This window comes from Arvicanthis niloticus, chromosome 17 (genome assembly GCF_011762505.2).
Source record: "Arvicanthis niloticus isolate mArvNil1 chromosome 17, mArvNil1.pat.X, whole genome shotgun sequence".
Classification (NCBI taxonomy): Eukaryota; Metazoa; Chordata; class Mammalia; order Rodentia; family Muridae; genus Arvicanthis; species Arvicanthis niloticus.
The window spans coordinates 13,774,692-13,794,461 of NC_047674.1; the positions used below are offsets into that span (position 1 = coordinate 13,774,692).

A 19,770-nucleotide genomic window follows, 5' to 3' on the forward strand; every position below is an offset into this window, starting at 1 on the left:
AGACCAAGATGACTGACAAGTAATTCTAAAAAGGAAATTCCATCCACCCTTTAGATTTCAACAGGTTCTCCTGCACTGACTGGTATGAGCTTGCACACATACGCACACGCCCCTCTGTGAGCATGGGCAAAAGCCACAATCTCCAGCTGCAGAGCTGACTCCTCCCCAGATGTGGCAGTGCTGTGCTCCCCAGGGTTCCCATCTACCACGCTCTGGCCAGACACAGAAAGACCAGCCTACAGCTCAGCTACGTGCACAAGCAGCTTTGCAGTACCTTCCAGTGAATTCTTGGATCGCCGTTTTGATGCTTTTAACATCGAGGACCTGGATGCTCCCACAGAAATGTCAGCCTTAAAGAAGAGAAGAAAAAGAGTTTAGTTGGCACATTGCACATCAGTTCTAACAGAACATACTTCCCATGCTCTGCAGGAAGAGTGTGAAGACGATACATCCATCCTTTGGCTTGAGGGGCTGTACCAGAGGGTGTGACCATACCCTCACCTGAGGTGAGAGGTAGAGGATACCTCCCCTCCGTACCCTGCAGTGAGATCTGTCTATGCCACTTCCTGTGAGAAACAGTGATAGGACTATTCATAGCATAGCTGCTACACAGTCCTGTGGCTCCAGCACAAGACACTTGCTGAATTGTGCTATGTAGTAGGTAATTTCCTCACAGGCTCAACACCTCAGGGTGTAGTATTTGCACAAACTGAGATACCACAGTGTTAATTAGCAACATAGCCCTAGAGGGCCACCATCTTAGATGCAGCCCATCACTGATTAAGATGTCACTACAATAGATCTGTACAGAACTCGGCACGTCAGAACTTCTAGGGTGGGAAAAAAAAAAAAAGAGCCATGATCATACCAGCTATAGGGAACATATTGCAGGGTCCTAGATCCACCTAGCTCTCCCCAGAAGCCACCCCTCCCTTTCCCCAGATGACAAACACATATATGTTTGTTACCTAAAGCTGTGCATAACTCTGGAAATGTCCACAGAAAACCATCCCACCTGTCCAGCAGGTGATAAACCAGATATCTAGCTTTTGTAACAGAGCATCCATGAGACAGTTCACTTTAAATCTACTACCTTCTCCTCCCAGCAGACCAGACAGGACAGAGCACTCACAGCTACAATGCAAGTTTAAATTAACTTAAAACGTCAAACTGTTTGTTCTTCAATACTAGGAAGATGACCCAGTGGGTAAAAGTGTTGGTTGCAAATGATCCTGCATCTCGACTTGCCAACTTCATAGATGTGCAATCACCTGGGAAAGGGGCTTCCTGGCATGTCTGTGGGTCATCTTGCTTAGATCAATGAGACAGAGAGACACCCCACCCCACTGTTAGCAGCACCATTTCAGTTGGCTGAAAACTATGATCAGTTCCTTCAAGAGCCTGTGGCTGTCGAACCTGCTGATGGATTGTGAGCAGAACTAAACCTTTTCTCTGTTTATGTTGCTTTTTATCATAGTAACAGAAAAGTAACTAAAACACCATGCAAGCTTAAGGACCTGAGTTTGGACCTCCAGAGTCCACATACGAGCTGGAAACATAGCACAGGTACCTGTTGTTCCACTGTTCCTACAGAGAGATGGGAGCTGAAGACAGGAGAACTCCAGAAAACTTGCACCAGTTAGCCTGGACTATACACCAGAAAAACAACAAAGACCCTGTCTCAAATAAGCTGGGGGCAGAGGACTGATACCAAGGATGTCATCCAATCTTCACACAAACATCATGGCAGACAAATGGCTACATTCACTCACACACACACACACACACACACACACACACACACACATCATACACAGACACATACATTACACACATACATAACACATACATACACATGCATTCGTACACATACACGTGCATTTGTACACACATACATCATACACACAGATACATATATCACATACATACATAACACATACATACACACATGTGCATTTGTATGCATATACATGCATTTGTACACACATAACACACACAAGACACATACATCACATACACACATTACACATACATACACACATGTGCATTCGTATGCATATACATGCATTTGTACACACATACATCATACACACACATACACACATACACACACTATATTGGCTTTTATTATCAACTTGCCACAAACTACAGAAACAAGAGAAGAAGAAACCTCGATTTAAGGATAGCCTCCGTCAAGAGGCAGGTGTGATGGTGCACACCTCTAATCCCAGCACTCAGGAAGCAGAGATGGGCTGGTCTCTGAGTTTGAAATTAACCTGGTCTACAGAGCAAGTTCCAGAATAGCCAGAGCTACATAGAGAAACTCTGTTCCAAAAAGAGAAAAAGAAAAGAGAAATCCCCTCCATCAGCTAGCCTGTGAGCATGTCTGTGGGCACTTTCTGGATTGCTGAGTGATGCGGGCAGCACCATCTCTGGCAGGTGGGCGGAGGCTATAGAAAACCAGCTGACTGAGCCTGAGAACAGGGCAGGAGTCAGTATTCCTTTATGGTCTGTTTCGGGTCCTACCTCCAGGCTTCCTTGGCAGACTGTGATGTGGAAGTATAAGCCAAATAAGGCTTTACCTCCCCTAGGCTGGTTTGGTCAGTGTTTTATCATGGCAACAGAAAAGCAAACAGAGACAGACAGACAGACAGATGGATGGACGGACACAGACAGACAGACTGTTTGTTTAAACTTTACCTCCATCTCTGCTTTGACATCTTTGAAAGATCCATCTGAAAACTTTTTAGAAATCTCCCCTGAGCTTGATGACTATAAAAAGAAGAATCCTTTTTACACTGTAGAATTGTTAAAAATCTGTAATATTAACGATGAAAGCAAACCACCAAGATACTGCACATATCACTGAGGAACAGACAAGAGAGTCTCTCACACAGGAGCACATTGCCACGCCAGGTCTGAAGCCATGTTACTGCCTAGAAGTCCCAAGAGTATTCCAAGAAAGTTGCAGGAGATCTTAGAAACATTCTCAAGTAGGAAGGGACAGGTCACCCACGATCAGAAGAGAGAGGTGTTGTGACTGTAAACTCACTCCTGGCTTCTGAGTGTCTCCTAATAATGGAACAACTTCAGAATGGAAGGACTCCACATAGCAAAAATGAAAACATGGTCAGGAACCATATGAGTACTGTAAATGCCATCTTATTCCGTAAATCTGTTCTCTGAAAGATCTGGACAAAAGGAGACGAACTGTCATCACTAAGTTCATGGTAAAGGGATGGAATGGGGTCACCGTGATTGCTAAGTTCAGGCCAGCCTCACAGCCTCACAGAGGAGCAATGAGGAGGTGGCCAGGCCCCAGCCATGGCTGAGCCAGCAGCAAGGCTCTACTGTCACCCTGGAACCTTGCTAGCTGCACACATGCTTGCACCTTTCTTCCCTCCAGGCAGCTTGAGGCCATCTCTGCCTCCTCCTAGCCGGTAAATAGCAGGGCTGGGAGTTGGCAAGAGCTGGAGTGACTTAGCAAACACTAAAGGGGTCCTTTGTGGGGAGCCTTGAAGTAGCTCACATCTGCAGGAACTTCTGGCCACAGTAAACTTCAGTGTTGGTTTCCCAGACCCACAGAGCTCAATGAAGGTACCCCCAGATCAACAACAGAAGAGCCAGACAGACAAAACCACAATGAGACCTCAGCAAACTGAACTCCACTTGACTGTGGCACCCTATCCTTTGAAACAAAACCATCACTTATACTTGGTTCTCATGCAAACACCTGCCTCGGAACTGCCTTTCTCTGTTAGCCACTCACAGCATCAGCAGCTCCAGTGAGCATGATGTAGAGATGCCAGATCTGGAGTCAGACCTGAAGAAGACTATCCCTACGAGGGACTGTCTCACACAGTTAAAATACACCAGAATATACTAGTGCCTCTAAAAACACAGCTCCATGAAAACTATTTTCTTAGGCCACTAAAAAGAGGTAATAATGAGATATAGATGATTTCCAAAACTCACGAAGGAACCCAGGTTACTATGACACAGGTACATTATGACACTGAGTACAGTACTCCAGGACGTGTGGGGGAAGTTAAAATGTGACTTAAATAGCAAACACCCAAGCGCCCGGCAGAATGCTAAACACAACTACCAATGAGACCACAACAATCTCACTGCACCACACCTCAAGAAGGGAACATGCTGACAGCCACAGACAGGCAATGACTGAACACCCGCATGGTTGATCCTACAGAGCCCACTCCTCTCACTAACAGCCACACTGAGATGCAACCCAGAGCAAGAGACTGCCACAGGAGGCTTTAGATCCAGCCCAAATCTCAACTGCCCTCTGACCAGCAGCTGCAGAGCAGGGAGCTCTCAGGCCCTCTAGGATGCTTTGTGCATATTGGGCCATCAGGTTATCTGGAAAAGGAATCCAGACATAGGAGGCTGATCTCCACTGGACTCTAGAGTCAGCTGGGAGAGGAGCCTCTGGACATGCAATGAAGGATTATCTAGATTTAACTGGACTCAGAGGACATGCTGACTATGGTGAGCTGCATGGGCTGGATCCCAGAAAGAGCACGAAGGAAGAGGTGAGCTGCTTCTCAACCAAGTCTCTAGAGCCTGCTATCATGTCCTCTCTACCATAGCTGACTACACCCTGCCACTAAAGCCAGAGGAAACCTTCCTAAAAACTGTTTCTTGTCAGGTATTTGTCACAGAGATGGGAAAAGTGACTGGTGTGCAACCCATGCACAGGGTCGGTCCCAAAGTCACCAGCCTCAGGAAGCAGTGAGAAGCCAAAGGAATCCCTGGCCAACCTTAATTTTACCTGAAATGCCATTGCACAGGAATTACAGGAAAATGAAAGTCTTCTGGCACTTAGAATGTGTAAAGACCTTTGAAAATGGCTCTAATCCTTAAGAAGCTCCATCCTGCTCCACAGAGCCCACACAACTGATGCCAGCTGTGTACGTGGAATATGACACAGTGCACAAATGACAGCAGGCGAGGGGCCTTTGGATAATCAAGCAGACAGAGCAAGGCCTCAGCAACAGCTCCTGCTCCTCGCTGTTGCTTCCTCTCCAGGCCTGGCAGGGAGCTGTCAACCTCTGAGGACAGAGACATTCATGTTCCAGCACTCTAAACACTTCATAACCACTACCAACCGACCAACACCATCCAGAGACCCAAGGCCGGAAATGCCATCATCCCTCGCCTGGATGCTTGATTCTCTGCTTCACCTAACGTCTACTGCATACCTACTGTATGCCGGTTCTCTATTAGGCCAGGAATTCAATAGTGAGCATAAGTACCACCCAGAGTGTGTGCTGAAGGATATCTTAAATATGTTTGAAAACTCACTGAAGAATACCGAGTTAGATGGTTGAGCTACTATTAATAAGTGACAAAAACATTTAAATTCTTTAAGAACTGGGCTAATAAAATGGCTCAGTGAGTAAAAGCATTTTTCATGCAAACCATGCAACTTGAGTTTAATCTTCAGAACGCAGCCTAAAGGTTAGGAGAGAACCAACTCCACAAAGTTGTCCTCTGGCCTCCTCACTGCGGCATGCACACACCCACACACACTTCGTGCCCCCATATATAACAACAATTAAAGTATAAATAAATAATTTCTTCAAAAAGACACCTAGCAAGAAACTGGTATCTCTTTGGATTACTTCAAGGAATCAAACATAGCAGCAATTTACAATTCCAAGTTTTCCAAAGCCTATTATAAGGATGACAGATGTCCTGGCTGGTTTTGTGTGTCAACTTGACACAAGCTAGAGTCATCAGAGAGGAAGGAGCCTCAGTTGAGAAGATGCCTCCATGAGACACAGCTGTAAGGCATTTTCTCAACTAGTGATCAAGGGGGGAGGGCCCAGACCATTGTAGGTGGCGTCATCCCTGGGCACCTGGGTTCTATAAGAAAGCAGACTGACTGAGCAAGCCATGGGAAGCAAGCCAGTAAGCAGCACCCTCCATGGTCTCTGCATCAGCTTCTGCCTCCAGGTTCCAGCCCTGCTCGAGTTCCTGTCCTAACATCCCCCAGTGCTGGACTATGATCTGGAAATGGAAGCTAAATAAACTCTTTTGTCCTCAACTTGCATTTTGGTCATGGTGTTTCATCACAGCAACAGAAACCCTAAGTAAGACAACAGGTTCAGGAGCTGGAGAGATGGCATTGTGGTTAGGAGTCCCTGCTAACTCTTGTAAAGAGGAGTTCAGTTCCCAGCACCCCACATCAGGCAGTGCATAATCCCCCATGTGTCTATAGCATACATGACATACATTCACACATACATACAAATAGAAAAAATTAAAAATAAAAAGTATTTTAAAAAGCAAAGGCAGGGCAGATGCTGTTTTACACAGCACAGCACACTCTCCATGAGCAGCCCTCAGAGCTGGAAGGATGGCCCTGGGTTAGGAGTACTGGCTGCTCCTGCAGAGGGCCTGGGTTCAGTTCCCAGCATCCACCTGGTAGCTCAGAACCTCCTCTAACTCCAGCACCAGGGGATGTGATGCCCTCTTCTGGCCCCCAGGGCCTTCTGCACATACATGATACACATACATTCATTCAAGCACACGTGGAAACATAAAAATAACGAATAAATAAATTTGAAAGAAAAAAAGGAAGTCTTGCTCATGACCATACCTTTCTCTCTGGCTTGTCTGCATCTCTGCTTTTCTCCCTGTCAGGATCCCGGGTATGTTCTCCATTCTTTGATTTCCGCCGTTCCCGGTCTTTTCCCTTGTCACGGTCCCGGTCTCGGTCCTTCACCCTCTCTCTTTCTTTCCCACCCTCGCTCCTCTTGTCCCTTTCTCTGTCCCTGTCTCCCTCTCTGTCCCGGTCTTTGTTGTTTCTGTCCCTGTCCTGCTTGGCCCGGGCTCTGGCTTTCTCTCGCTCTCCATCTCTGTTTCTGTCCCTGTCGGGGTCTCTGTGTCGGTCTCTGTCAGCCTCCTTTGTCTTCTCCTTGTCCCTCTCCTTCTCCCGAGGCTTGCTGTCTTCCTTCAGGTCCTCCTTCTGTTTGTGCTCTGCACTTTCGCTTCTCTCCTTGACCTCAGAGCTTCGTTTATCCTGAAGAGAAGCATAAGGACATGGCCGTCATTTTTACTATCTGACTTTAGTTATGCAGACTTGCGTGTCAGAGACATGCATCCTAGAGCTCACCTCTTTGTGTGCTCTGGACTCGTCCTCCTTCACACTCTTGTTGTCGGGCTCTTGTGCTTTCGACGTCCTCTGGGCCCGCCCTCTCGAGTCCCCCTTCTCCCCAGCTAAGACTCTCTTCACTGCCTCATCACTGGAGAGCTGGTTGGCCATGCCAAGGAAGGGAAAATGATGTTAGCGAGTACAAGCCCTGTGAACAGAGCACTCAAGGACAGCTCACTAACAGAGCTCTTGCTACCATGAGGGACATTTGGAGATAAACTAGTAAGCAAAAATATTAGTGACAAAGCACGACATTTGAGAGCCACTACTAATGACACCCAAGCTAACGATCCTGTCAACTCTCTATCCGAATGTCAATGTGGACATGCATGTGGCTCTGGTAACCCACACTGCACTACAAATGTCATCAAACAGAATCCCAGGATCTAATGAGCACACATCAATTAATACAGCTATTACAAAAGAAATGTTAAAACTGCAGGTATAATGAGGGAGCAGTGAAGCCTGTGAACCACTGGGGATGTGTAACGCGCGCCCCCAAAATCCCTTTTCGCCCGCGAATAAGGACAGGAGGCGATACGGGTTTACTGCCACGAGGAACTTTTTACTACCGCACACGATAAAGCGGAAAGACCCAAGAAACCGGAAGAGGGTCCCTTAAATACACCCTAGAGTGACGTATTCACTTCTGAATGGCTGCTTGCTCACTACCCAGTATTACGCCTCGGGATAGGCCAGTGGTTTGGCGCTCTTTCTGCCTAACAGCTGCGCAGAATGATTGTTTATTGCTGGAGAAACATGTGGCCAGCGCCATGTTGGAAAAACGCACGTGTGCAGCCACAGCGGCTCACTACAGGGATGTAGAGTATGCTGTGCTCTGGAAAACAGCGTGGTGCTCCTGCCACTAGCACACACACACTAAACAGCATGACCCAGCCATAGCACTCCTGGGTTTACACCAAAAGAATTAAAAGCTGGTCTAAAGGGACAATGGCACTCTGCGCTGAGTGGCACGATCTATGACAGCCAGAATGTGGAAGTAACACAGATGTCCCTTAACAGACATGGATAAACAATGTGGTCTATACTCACAGCCGAGTATTGCTAACCAAGCAGGGAGAAAACTGGCCCATGATACACTATGATGAACTCTGAGGACTCCATGCTAGTATCATACTGCCTCATACATGGACCGTCACACTCACAGCAGCACAGAGGGAAAGGTTGTGACTAGGGTGGGAGGAGGGGGAGGTGATGGGTATAGAAAGTGAGTTTTGCAAATGAAGAGTGGACCATAGTGATGGTCCCACATTACTAATGTATTCAAACTACAAAACTTATACCAACTGAGATAACTGTTACCTGGATTTACACAACAGAAAACTACCTCAAGACTCACCAAAAGCAGATTCTGGTTCCCGCATCCCTCACAGCCCACAAGGGGACTGAGCAGCTCTCAGCAGCAGTCCTGCCCACTCACACCCCTGCTTCACAGGCTTCACAACCATGAACTAAGAAAGCCTTCCACACCAGATCTGCCGTCCAGGACAAGCTGTCTACCAGGAAGGGCTTCAAAAGGCAGGCTTCCACCTACCTTGTTGAGGCAGCACTTGCCAATCAACTGAAGCAGCTCATTGGTTCTCTCAGGTTCGTGGCCGGCTACAATTCTAGCTGGTTTGGCTGCCAAGGGTTCTCCTGACACCATCATGACCACATCTATGGCCTTCTGTAAGAAGCTAATTTTTGCATCTTTATCCTGAAATATTTCCACATAAAAGACAAACATTAAAATAAATACTCTGGGGCTAGATAAATGGCTCTTACGGTAATTAAAAGTGTACATTGCTGTTATAGAGGACCCAAGTTTCAGTTCCCAGCAGCACATCAAGTGGTTCATAAGCACCTATACCTCTAGCTTGAGAGGATCTGACATCCTATTCTGACTCCTCAGATACTGCGCTCACACATTGACATATACATGGACATACACACATAGTTTTGTTTTGTTTTCCTAAAATGGAAGCCAAGAACTTGGGAGGGAGATAGTTGAAAGAGGAGTTCTTTCAACTTCCAGAGGAGCTGAAAGAAGGCAGTGGTAGATAAATACGATCAAATACACTGCATAAAAGTGTGAGATTTTCAAAAAATAAAAATGTTTTAAAATAAAATTTTGATTTTAAATACCTTGAGGAGTTTGTATATTCAATATTTTCTATAGGCCCAGAACAGGGCCTTTTTATATGAAAAACTATTTTTAGATATATAACAAATTCAGAATTTCTATTTATAACCCTTATGAACTTTCATTGTTTACAACAAAATCTACTCATTCAAGCTTTTGATGCTACTAATGGGATAGCACCAACCTATAAAACAATGTTTTAGGCTTTTTGTTTCTGAGACATGGTCTGTGTGGCCTAGGCTGGCTTCAAGCTCATGCGTCTCATGTCTCAGTCTCTCCAGTGCTAGTGCACCACCATGCCTGGGCACTGATCCTGATTTACTTTTACTTTTTGAGTAGAGTCTTGCAGCCTTGACTGGCTGGAGTAATCCACACTGGCCTTGAACTTCAGGAGTCCTCCTGAGTGTTGGGCTTATAGCTATGCATCCCCACACCTGCCTGTAATACCGCATTTTTTACATTTCTGTGCAGATATGTGTATAGATGTACATACATAAACACGTGGCTACAAAGGTGGAAATTGTTGCACATGTACACACACACACACACACACACACACACACACACACACACACGTATTCATGTGAAGGCCAGAGATCCACCTCAAGTATCAATCATTCCTCGGGGACACCATCTGTTTGGCGTTTTGAGACAAAGTCTCTGGGTCCTAAAGCTCACCTACTTCCATAGACTACCTGGTCAACAAGTACTCTCCAGCTCTGGGATTAGCAGTGTGCACTGTCACCGTCAGCTTTTCACATGGGTGCTGGGGGATATAACTCAGGTCTGCATGTCTGCATGGCAAGCACTTGACCAGCTATCTCTTCAGCCCCTAATTCTGCTTTCAGTAGATACGTCTAGCACAGCATACAGCTGCCACACATGAGAAAATGAAAAAGTGGGTACACATAACTCAAGAATCAACCAGCCTTGCATTCTACCCATCTATCAGTATAGACATAATACACACACACACACACACACACACACACACACAAAGTGTGCAGCTTGTAAAATGTGCTCTATTCTGCAAGCCAAGAGTGTGGAGAAAGGGAACTCACAGCAGACCTACCTTGACGTTTTCTGACTTCATCTCAGCATCTGTATAGAGGCCCTTCATGAAGCCAGTTATCCTGATCACCTGCCAAACACAAAAAGGGACCATCATACACACCTCACTCTGCAGCCCCTCCACTTACCTCAACCACTGAACCCTGCTCTCAAGACAGGTCAGGACCCGGTCACACCTATAGCTCTATTTGATTTATCTCCTTCCTAACAAAGGTTTGATGCCTACTAAATGCAGGGCCTGGGCTTCAGAGAACAGCCAGCTATGAGACAGCAAAAACGACTGTCACTGAACAGGTGCTAAGAGGTTCACAGTAGGGGAGGGAGGGTTAAGGGATACTGGAACAACATCCCACTGAGGCCAGAGACTGGCAGGGAAGAGCTGCGAAGCATACACAAAACAAAAGAAAACCACCACCAAGTCCGGGCCAACAGGTTCCATCAAAGGGGTGAATGCCACGTAGGGTGGCAGGAGTCTGAACCTGAGGCCATGATGGTCTGACTCCAGTCTCTTTGTAGCAACTTGGGACCAGAAACCGAAGCACCCCAGGTAGACACAAACAGCTTTTAACTAGCAGAGGACCTGACCACAAAACCCTTCCCCAGTGCACTCAGACCGAGCCAGGGGACTGGACTTCAGAAAGAAAAGGAGCTGCTTTGCCTGGGTATCTGAAACCAGAATCTCCAGAAGAGTCCCTCATTTCTACCATAATGAAGTGTTCTACCATCCAATCATATCTGTTCTCTTCCCACAGAGCCTCCTCCCACAAGTAACCTGTAGCCCTAGTTACCCCTACAGAAGGACAATAATTTTCTGTTCCTCCATGCCCCTACAACCAGCCAGAGTCATGCATTCTCAAAAATGCACATTACTAAAAGACAGTAAGACAGGTAACAGGAAAAAAAAAAAAAAAAAAAAGACAACAAGAATGTGGTGATTAGAGAGAACTCTATGACCAGACTTGTGGAACACAGTAACATGTTACCATGTGTACAGGAGGCAGGCTTTAAGAACATCAGCAGCAAGACATCCCCACGTGAATGTCACCTCCTCTGGGATGGGGCTACAGCTACCTTGGCTGCATCATTCTAGTTAGTAATTAATCTAGAAGAGTCCATCTCACAACAAACTACAAGACAGACACATTGCTGGGCTGGGCTGGGCTGGGCTGGGCTGGGCTGGGCTGGGCTGGGTCATTTTGAGGAGACAGCTGGGTGGCACATGGACCACCACAGCATCCCCATCTAACATTCCTGAAACTGACTTTGCTTCAGCTTTTCCCAGGACCCTCACAGTTTAAACTGTGAGCAGCAACTGTGACAAGAGACAATCATGTCTGAATGGAGGCTTAATGAAGAAACAGCTGTGGCTAACTCATGAAAGAGACTTGAATGCAACAGTCAGGGAGAGTAAAGAACCTTCAGGGAGGCACTTTACCTCTGCTCTGAAAAAACTTTCAAGTCCATTAACTCTGACACCCTTATCAAGGAGGGGACAGCTAGCCAATGCACTTATCTTCATATCAGAACAGACTGGCTTCACCACTGGATTCAGTAAAGTCTAAAAGAAAAGGAGCCTTCACGCCTCACCTGTGTGCCTGGTCAACAGTCACATCCCACTTCAACATTCCTCTTCCCTCGCACAAGCCCCACTCCATTCCTGAGTGATTTGAGGATGAGACACACTCCCGGTAAGCCATAGGCTGATGCTACTAACAGAATAAAAACACAGGCTTAGCAGTCTCCACTGTGATAGGCTGGCTGGAGCCATGATGCCTAACTCTTCTTGACGCCTTCATTGTTGAAGAGTGGCAACTGCCTGCTTCACAGGGCTCTCCACACAGCCAGTCCCTTCCTTAGACCTTCCAGAATAGGCTACGAGTGCCTCACAGTCTGGGAGAGGAGACTACCAGGCAGCAGAGCCCTTTGGGATGTGGTGCATTCCAGATCATTTCTGGACACACCTAAGGTTAACAAACAGGGCCCCATTCCAAGGCAGTACCCATTACAAGCTGAGGTCGGAGGGCCAAATGAGTAAAGAGAAGGGTAGACTACAGTGCTCAACCTACTGAGGCAAGAAAGTCTGAGGGTCAACACCGGGGGAAGAACTTCAGCTCTGGAGACTTGCTTCTAAGTCCCAACCACACCCCAAGTTCCACAGCACCCTCTGGAGTACCATGCCAATTGTGTGCACCCCCTTCAGTGATACTCTGGGGTTACCAAGACCCTTGGCAGACTGCACACAATTGTGACTGCTGTACGATGTTATACACCTCATCCAATGTAGCTCCCTGGAGATTCACTAGCAAACGGAAGACATGCTCTAAAGAGACACAATGGTAAGTGTGTGTGGGGGGGGGGGGGGAATATGAGTGTTTCTTGAGGGGGCCCAGAAGCCTTCTTGTAAGAGGTGGTAAAGTAAGGCAGGTCCCAAGACCTAGTGGGCCTGGGAACCTAACATGGAAGGCACCTTGGCCTTTGAAAGCTCTTACCCAGGCCCCAGACAGAGACCTACACCCTACCCAAGCCTCAAGTATAAGCACATCGAAAACCCAGAACTCCAACACACACTGCAGCTCCTAAGAGCAACTTGAACCTGGACCTAGACCCTGTCCCAGGGCTCAACCTTACATGCCGACGTCACCCCTGGCCTCCACCTCCTCCCAGCCTCACCTTCTGGCTCCAGTCTCCTAACCCACAGACCTAGACTCGGACCCGGGCCTTACATCTTCACCCAAACCACCTGACCGCTACTCTACCCTGACTCCATCTGGAACCTAACCCTAACCCTCACCTGGACCTGCACCTCCACCCCTCACCGCACTCTCAATCCAATCAGCACTCGGAGCCTGTCACACAGAACTCACCATTGATCCTGATCCTCACCTTCATCTGAGACTAATCCTCATTTCGACCCGAACCCTGATTGGCATCGTACAACGCCCCTCACACTTCTCGGTCCCTCACCTTGACCCGACCCTAATTCTGACTCTCATGCCAAAAAACGAATCCTACTCAGACGCGCATCCTACCTCGACCCTCACCCTACCCGGACCCTCACCCAGACACTCATTCGGTCCCGCACCTAACCCTAACCTTCAACACAACCCTTACTCCGTCCTACACCCTACCCCAACCCTCAACCCGTCCCGCACTCTACCCCTACCCTCACCCCACCTCAACCGGACCCTGACCTAACCCTCACCAGCCCGCGCCTACCTCGGTGATGATGTCGTGCAGGTAGCGGAACGGTGGCTTGTTGAGCAGCTTCTCTGTGAGCGGCGGCCTCCGGATCACCTTGCCCAGAGCCTCCTGCGTCCGCCGCACCACTGCCGCGTTCATGGCGCTGCCGCCCGCGACCGCTCGCGCCCCTTCACGCGCGCCGCGCCTCTGCCCGGTGCCCCGAGATGCCCGCCGTCCCGGCGCGCCGGTCTCCCATCCCACAGTGCACCGCAGCTCGCCACTGCGCCTGCGCGTGCCACCAGCACCCGGTCTCTAGGGCCGCGCGGCCTTGGCAACGGACGCGCGCCCGGCCCCGCCCATTCCCTCCGGCCTCTCTAGCTGCGCGGGAGGACACGCGTGCTCCGCCTCTGTGGCTGCTCGAACCTGAACCTGCTCCACTAGCCACGCGCACCGCAGGGCGCTGCACAGCACTGCCCAGAGACCTGGCCATTCTGTGTGAAAAAAAAAAAGCGACCATTTGTTTCTAAAGAGAGCATTTACAGTAACACCCACCAGGAAAATAACACTTCACATAGACTTGAAAAACAGACTTGACTCTTTTCATCTCTTCATTCCGGTTCTCTGCCCAGCACCCCCTGCCCTAGGTAATCTTTAAAATGACGTCAAGGGGAAGGACTGTGTCCTTCCACATTTTCTGTGCCCTTAGTTCACCAGGGCAGGCACAAAATTGTGAAGTAGCTAGGCCCTTAGGCTAGGATGCTGCAGCTTTCTGCTCCACACACACCCCACCTCACCTGCACCCCCCACCCAAGGCTATATAGGAGATGTCTCTTCAGGATCCGGTGCTGCTGCTGTGCTGGAGATCTGGAGTTCCTCCGCCCAAACTGGTGGAACCCCAACTAGAACTTGCCTCTGATCTGCCTACCATGGCTACACGCTGAGAGCCAGAAACTTCTTTAAGAGCCGTCTCACTCGGAGTCCCAGCTGGAGTTAGTTTCTGGGTGGGCAGAATTCAGAGAGCAGAGGTCCTGCCTCTAAACACTGCCCCAAAGAACAGACCCACCTAGCTCCTACCCTAGAAAGTTCACTCTGGGCAGAATCCGGCTGTAGGTGTGGAGTTGAAGTTGTGGCTTGTCTGCGATGCTGGACCAGATGGAAGGAACACAGGTATCATTTGGAAGATACCTCTGACCTTGGGAATTCTACTGAGGACCTGGAGCTTAGGCCATTCAACAAAGGGAAGGTGATTCTTTATCCTCTCGCAGCCTGTGGAGAGCGGGACAGTAAATGGACCCAAGCCCCACCACCACCACCACCGTGAAGGCCCAGAATACAGGTTTTTAGGAGTACCCTTTAGGAGTGCTAGCCACCACAAGACCTCCAGCCTATCTGGGTATCAAAGTCTCTGAGAGGATCCTGGACAGAAAGTATTGTCAATCAACCCTCTGGGGACTGACCTAGGGGAGGCAACTTTGAAGAGTACAGTTCTATCTTCCAGAGCCTCACCTCTGCCTCTGGGCCAACCCACCCCTCCATACTGAAGAAAGAGTGGACAACATTCTGGTTATCAAGAAAGCAGGTCCAGAAGATGTGACCATTTCCTGGCCTCAAGAAAGATATCTGGAACTGGGACCTCCCCAGGGAAAGGATGCAGAGGCCAGCATGGAGCCATCAGTCTTGGGGGTTAGCAGAATAGAGTCTACTAAATCACCCCCTGAGATGAGGCAGAAGACAGTAAAGAGTCATTCATGGAAGAAGGTAACTGATTAAGAATGGGAAAAGGGTTTCAAACTCAAAAGCCTGGCAGGGGAGGCTTTCAAAACGAGCAGTTTCTGAGTGAATGAAGAAAATAAGGATGCCTGTGACTCACCCCAGGAAACAGAAGCCACAAAGCAAAATGGCTTGCAGACCCTACCTCCCCCAGCTGGGAGGCAAACATTCCCAGAGACAAAGACCTGAGGATGTTGAACCTCACATCTGCTGAGAGCCCAGGATGTGGGTCAGGCTTGGGCAAGGGCCTGGATTTGGGTAGCAGGGAAGGGAACAGGAGTCATATAGAGGAAGATAAACCTAGCCTACAGATAGAAAACAGGATGTCTACTCCAACTGAATTTCAGATAAAACAGTATCATACATGTATGGCAGACGGTTTTTTTTTTTTTTTCATTCTTTTATTTGAAATTCAAAACTGAATACCCTGCAGCTTTTGTTCTCTAAGCCTGCAAGCCCTGGTTGTGGCAACCAAAGTGTGTCCATGGAGCCAAGCATGCAGAAGAAGCAGGCATCTCCCCCAAGTGTCGCGGCTCCCGCTTCCCAGGTTGGAGACACAAAGCAAGGTCCCCGTACTAACATACAGTCTCAGATGTTGACATAGCCATTGCTGAGCTTCACATCAGTCTTGTGGAAGCTGGAGAGAGGAGGGAGGGAGGGAGGGAGGGAGGGAGGGAGAGAGAGAGAGAGAGAGAGAGAGAGAGAGAGAGAGAGAGAGAGAACTGGGGAGAAGCATGTCCCTCTCACAAAGTTTTGCTGGGATGTTTTTCAGGATTTGGGGGTCTGGATCCCATCACCCCCAAAGACCTCTGAGCTGCTCATACCACAGCTTTTATTCAGTGAAAGAGAAAAGCTCTCTTCTGGGCACACAAAATCAGGGTCAAGGGCCCCAATAGAAAAGTACATCTGGAGGTGTCATAAGCCCTGCCCTCTTCTGAGGTCGAAGAGCCAGGTAGGGGAAAGCTTCCAGCCTTCCTAGGAGGGCTGCAGTGTAAAGATGAGAGCAGCTCGGTGGTAAAGCATTTGCCTAGCATGTGTGAGGCTCCCAGGTTCCATGGCAGCACTGTGGTGCAAAGAGAACAGGGAGGCTCTTCAGGTGATTCAGAGAACTCCTGCTTACACTCTGGCCACCCACCTTCTCTCAATGCAAGTTATACTTTGTATATTTGTTTTTTTTTTTTTACTATGTTATTCATGTGTTTATTTTTTCTTTTGTTTACTAGGGTAGATTTTACAAATAAAAGCCATATAGCTTTGTAAACCACAATATAACATTCTGTTATTTGTATACACGGTAAAATGTCTCAGTTCGGATAATTAACATATCACTGCCTCCCATAGGTGTCATTTTTATGATGAGGCTATTAAGATCTAGTCTCTCAGTAATAATCTGGGACGCAATGTGTCGTTATGATCCATAACCACTATACTATAAAATAAGCATGAAGTCTCCTTCTAGCTTATACAACTGCAAGTCAGACTTCTACAGCCTCAACCAACGCCCATTTACTCTGTGATTCTGTGAGTTCAACTTTAAGTTCCATGTGTAAGTGAGATCATGTGACATTCATCCTCTGTGCCTGGCTAAACAGAATGTTTTCTAGGTTCATGTGCATTGCTGATTTATTTCCGTGTTCTATGACAGAATAATATTCCTCTGTATCATACTTTACTTATCTATTTATCTGTCAGTAGTTACTTAGATTGACTGCTTTCCTGGTTAGCTTTAATTAGGGGTCAATACAACCTATAATAATCTAGAAAGGAGTCTCAGCCTTCATTCCCTACATCAGGTTGACCTGTGGGCATGTGAGAGATAGCTCAGTGATCAAGGGTACTTACTGCTCTTCTATATGACCCAAGCTTGGTACTCAGGTATTGTGGCGCTTTGGGAATTATGTCTGAGATTTTAAAATTAAGATGTGTAGACATCTACATGGTTTAAAGCTTGCAGGACGACTCAGTTTGGAGACAGGAGTTGATTATAATTAAATGGTCACTAGAGTAGACCTGAATCCAAATCCAGTTTCATCTGATTGGTGTCCTCTTAAGATTAGGACATGGATACAGACACACAGACACACACACAGATACACACATACACACTCATACTGATGATCATATAAGGTCACTGAGAGATAGATAGATAGATAGATAGATAGATAGATAGATAGATACCAAGGAGACCATCCTCAGAATAAAACCAACCCCATCAACACTTTGACTTTAGATGCCTAGCTTGCAAAATCAAGCCCTCAAACCTGTGGTTATAGCAGCTCCGCAGGTTGTCATACTCTGTAAACTAGAGCATCCCGATAGGCTCTGTGTGGCCCATTGTCTCTGGTCTACAGCTATCCTGTGGATCTCATTTTTACTGGGTAGATAGTGGAAAGGTGTGTTCAGCAAAGCCAAGCCAACCTCCTCCAGGATACAGAGTGAGACTGTGCTAGAACCCTGGCAAAAGGCAGAGCTTCAAACAGTAACAACAAGACCCAGCCCTTAAGGAACTCAGAGGTTAGGACAGGACACACTGCCCATGCTTCAGGAACTCAGCAAATATTTGTGGCATGCTTCACGCACGAATGGATACCACATAATAAATACTCGCTGCTTATTTGGCCTTTGCTGTGTGTCAGGGCCCATGCAGAGTTGGTCTCTGAGACTTGCCCAAACCTGCCAGTGGAGGGATCACTCTTTCCACTTTCCAGATCATGTTCCAAGGTCACAGTGGCTGTTTCTATTCATGTGTTCATTGTAGAAGCCAGATGGGGAGATGGATGGCAAATAAACGGCTCATGGGCTGATCAACAAAAGTAAACAAACTTTATCTACAGTCTGGGAGACATGGGTCTGTTGGCGTAGCAACCCAGGCCATGGCCGTTCCTCCACTGGACTCTTTGGTCCTGAGTCAACCTTAAACAGCAGGAGCCCAGGCTTTTTGTATTCTTGTTTTTCATAAAGATGCATCCTTGCCATTTTCTGAGCATCAAAAGTAGACTATGTTTGGACTGGAGAGATGGCTCAGGGATTTAAGAGTATTTGTTGCATTTCCAGTTTCTAGCACTCATGTTAGGTGGCTCATAACAGCCTGTAATTCCACATCTCGGGGACCCAATGCCTCTGGCCACCATAAGTAACTGCACTCACGTGCACATACCCACCTGAAGACACACACATCTACCATAATTAAAAATAATAAAAATAAATATTGTTCTGGTTTGAGAAAGGTTGTAATTTGGGCATGTGTGTCTTTTCCCAGGCTCCTCCTATGTGTCCCTCTGTCTGGGTGATCTTGTCTGTGGTACTCCTTGCAGGCCTAAGGATCAAGGCAAGAAGAAATAAAAAAGCAGGTCCCAAGTTTTCACAAGTTGATAAAAACTAGTAAAGTGAAACTTGAGAACAAACTGAAAAATAAGCAATTTAAACAACAGAGTACTATCAAAGAAGTACCAAAAAAAGCAGAGGAAACTAAGGCAAGCCGTAAAGATGCCATGTCTTTAAAAACCCATTCCATTGGAGGACCCAAAAAGCAAATGACCAGTTAAAACAATGGAGAGGAAAGAAGAAGAGGAGGAAGAAGCCGGTCCTTTAGATATGATGGATGAGGATGACTTACAGCTGATGTAAGATTTAGGACAAAAAGCATCTTTTCTCACAAGAGATCTTTCTTCTAGTGAACTTGTTCACATCAAGAAACAAAAGCATGAGAGTGTGGTAGAGAAATGTGAAAAAGTGCCAAGAACTTTGCAAACTGTACCAGAGAGGAGTTGATTCACCTGCTTCCTATCAAGGATAAGAGTGGCATAATTCCACAGACCAGGGAGAAGCCAATCACCGAGATCCAGCAAGAAGAGGGTGAAGACGAGCTGGAAGTTGAGAGAGAGGCCATTGAAAACTCCAGGCAAGAGCTGGCCATAGAAGGGCATGTGATTGGAGAAAGAAGAAACTACAGGAAAAGAAAATACAGATGGCAACCTTTGGCATCTGCTGTTCTAACAGATCCAGAAAGTCATCAAAGAACTGAAAGAGTTGTGTTCCATGCTGATGGAGCAGGACCCTGATGTGGCTGTCACAGTCCATCTCACTGATGGAGTTGTTTAAGGACATCATTCCCTTGTATAAAATCTGGCCCCTAACCAAAGCAGAAAAATCTACCAAGATTCATAAAGAAACCCAGAAATTAAGAGAATTTGAAGAAGTCCTGATTAGCCGATATAGATTTTATTTGGAAAATCTGGAGCAAACAGTTAAAGACTGGAAGCAAAGAAAGCTGAAGAAGAGCAACGTGCTGTCCTCAAAGGCCTAGCAAGGGCTGGCTGAAGTGGCAGTGAAGAGCCTGTGTGAGCTGGTGGTGGCCCTGCCCCAAATTAGGTTTCACAACATCATTGTACTGATTGTCACTCTGGGGAACAATGGGTCAAAGCCA

At 47.2% G+C, this 19,770-nt stretch overlaps 1 protein-coding gene and 1 pseudogene across 7 annotated transcripts in view; one reads left to right on the forward strand and one right to left on the reverse strand.

The window, feature by feature from the left end:
- Window positions 1-13,904, reverse strand: part of Traf3ip1 (TRAF3 interacting protein 1) — a 37,577-nt gene extending 23,673 nt beyond the window's left edge. For 3 of the 7 annotated variants that reach the window (XM_034521868.2, XM_034521867.2, XM_076914763.1), the window contains exons 1-7: window positions 13,611-13,844; window positions 10,396-10,464; window positions 8,736-8,897; window positions 7,142-7,279; window positions 6,626-7,048; window positions 2,701-2,772; window positions 275-350 (exon numbers count right to left, since the gene is read on the reverse strand). In XM_034521868.2, the coding sequence (XP_034377759.1) occupies window positions 275-350; window positions 2,701-2,772; window positions 6,626-7,048; window positions 7,142-7,279; window positions 8,736-8,897; window positions 10,396-10,464; window positions 13,611-13,733 (1,063 nt within the window). In that variant the 5' untranslated portion in view covers window positions 13,734-13,844. Of the gene's footprint in view, window positions 1-274; window positions 351-2,700; window positions 2,773-6,625; window positions 7,049-7,141; window positions 7,280-8,735; window positions 8,898-10,395; window positions 10,465-11,981; window positions 12,104-13,610 lie in introns of all 7 variants that reach the window. The other 4 variants (XM_076914765.1, XM_034521869.2, XM_076914764.1 and 1 more) reach the window with 4 other exon arrangements.
- Window positions 13,905-18,188: 4,284 nt separating this feature from the next.
- Window positions 18,189-19,770, forward strand: part of LOC117722728 (nucleolar complex protein 3 homolog pseudogene) — a 2,567-nt pseudogene continuing 985 nt past the window's right edge.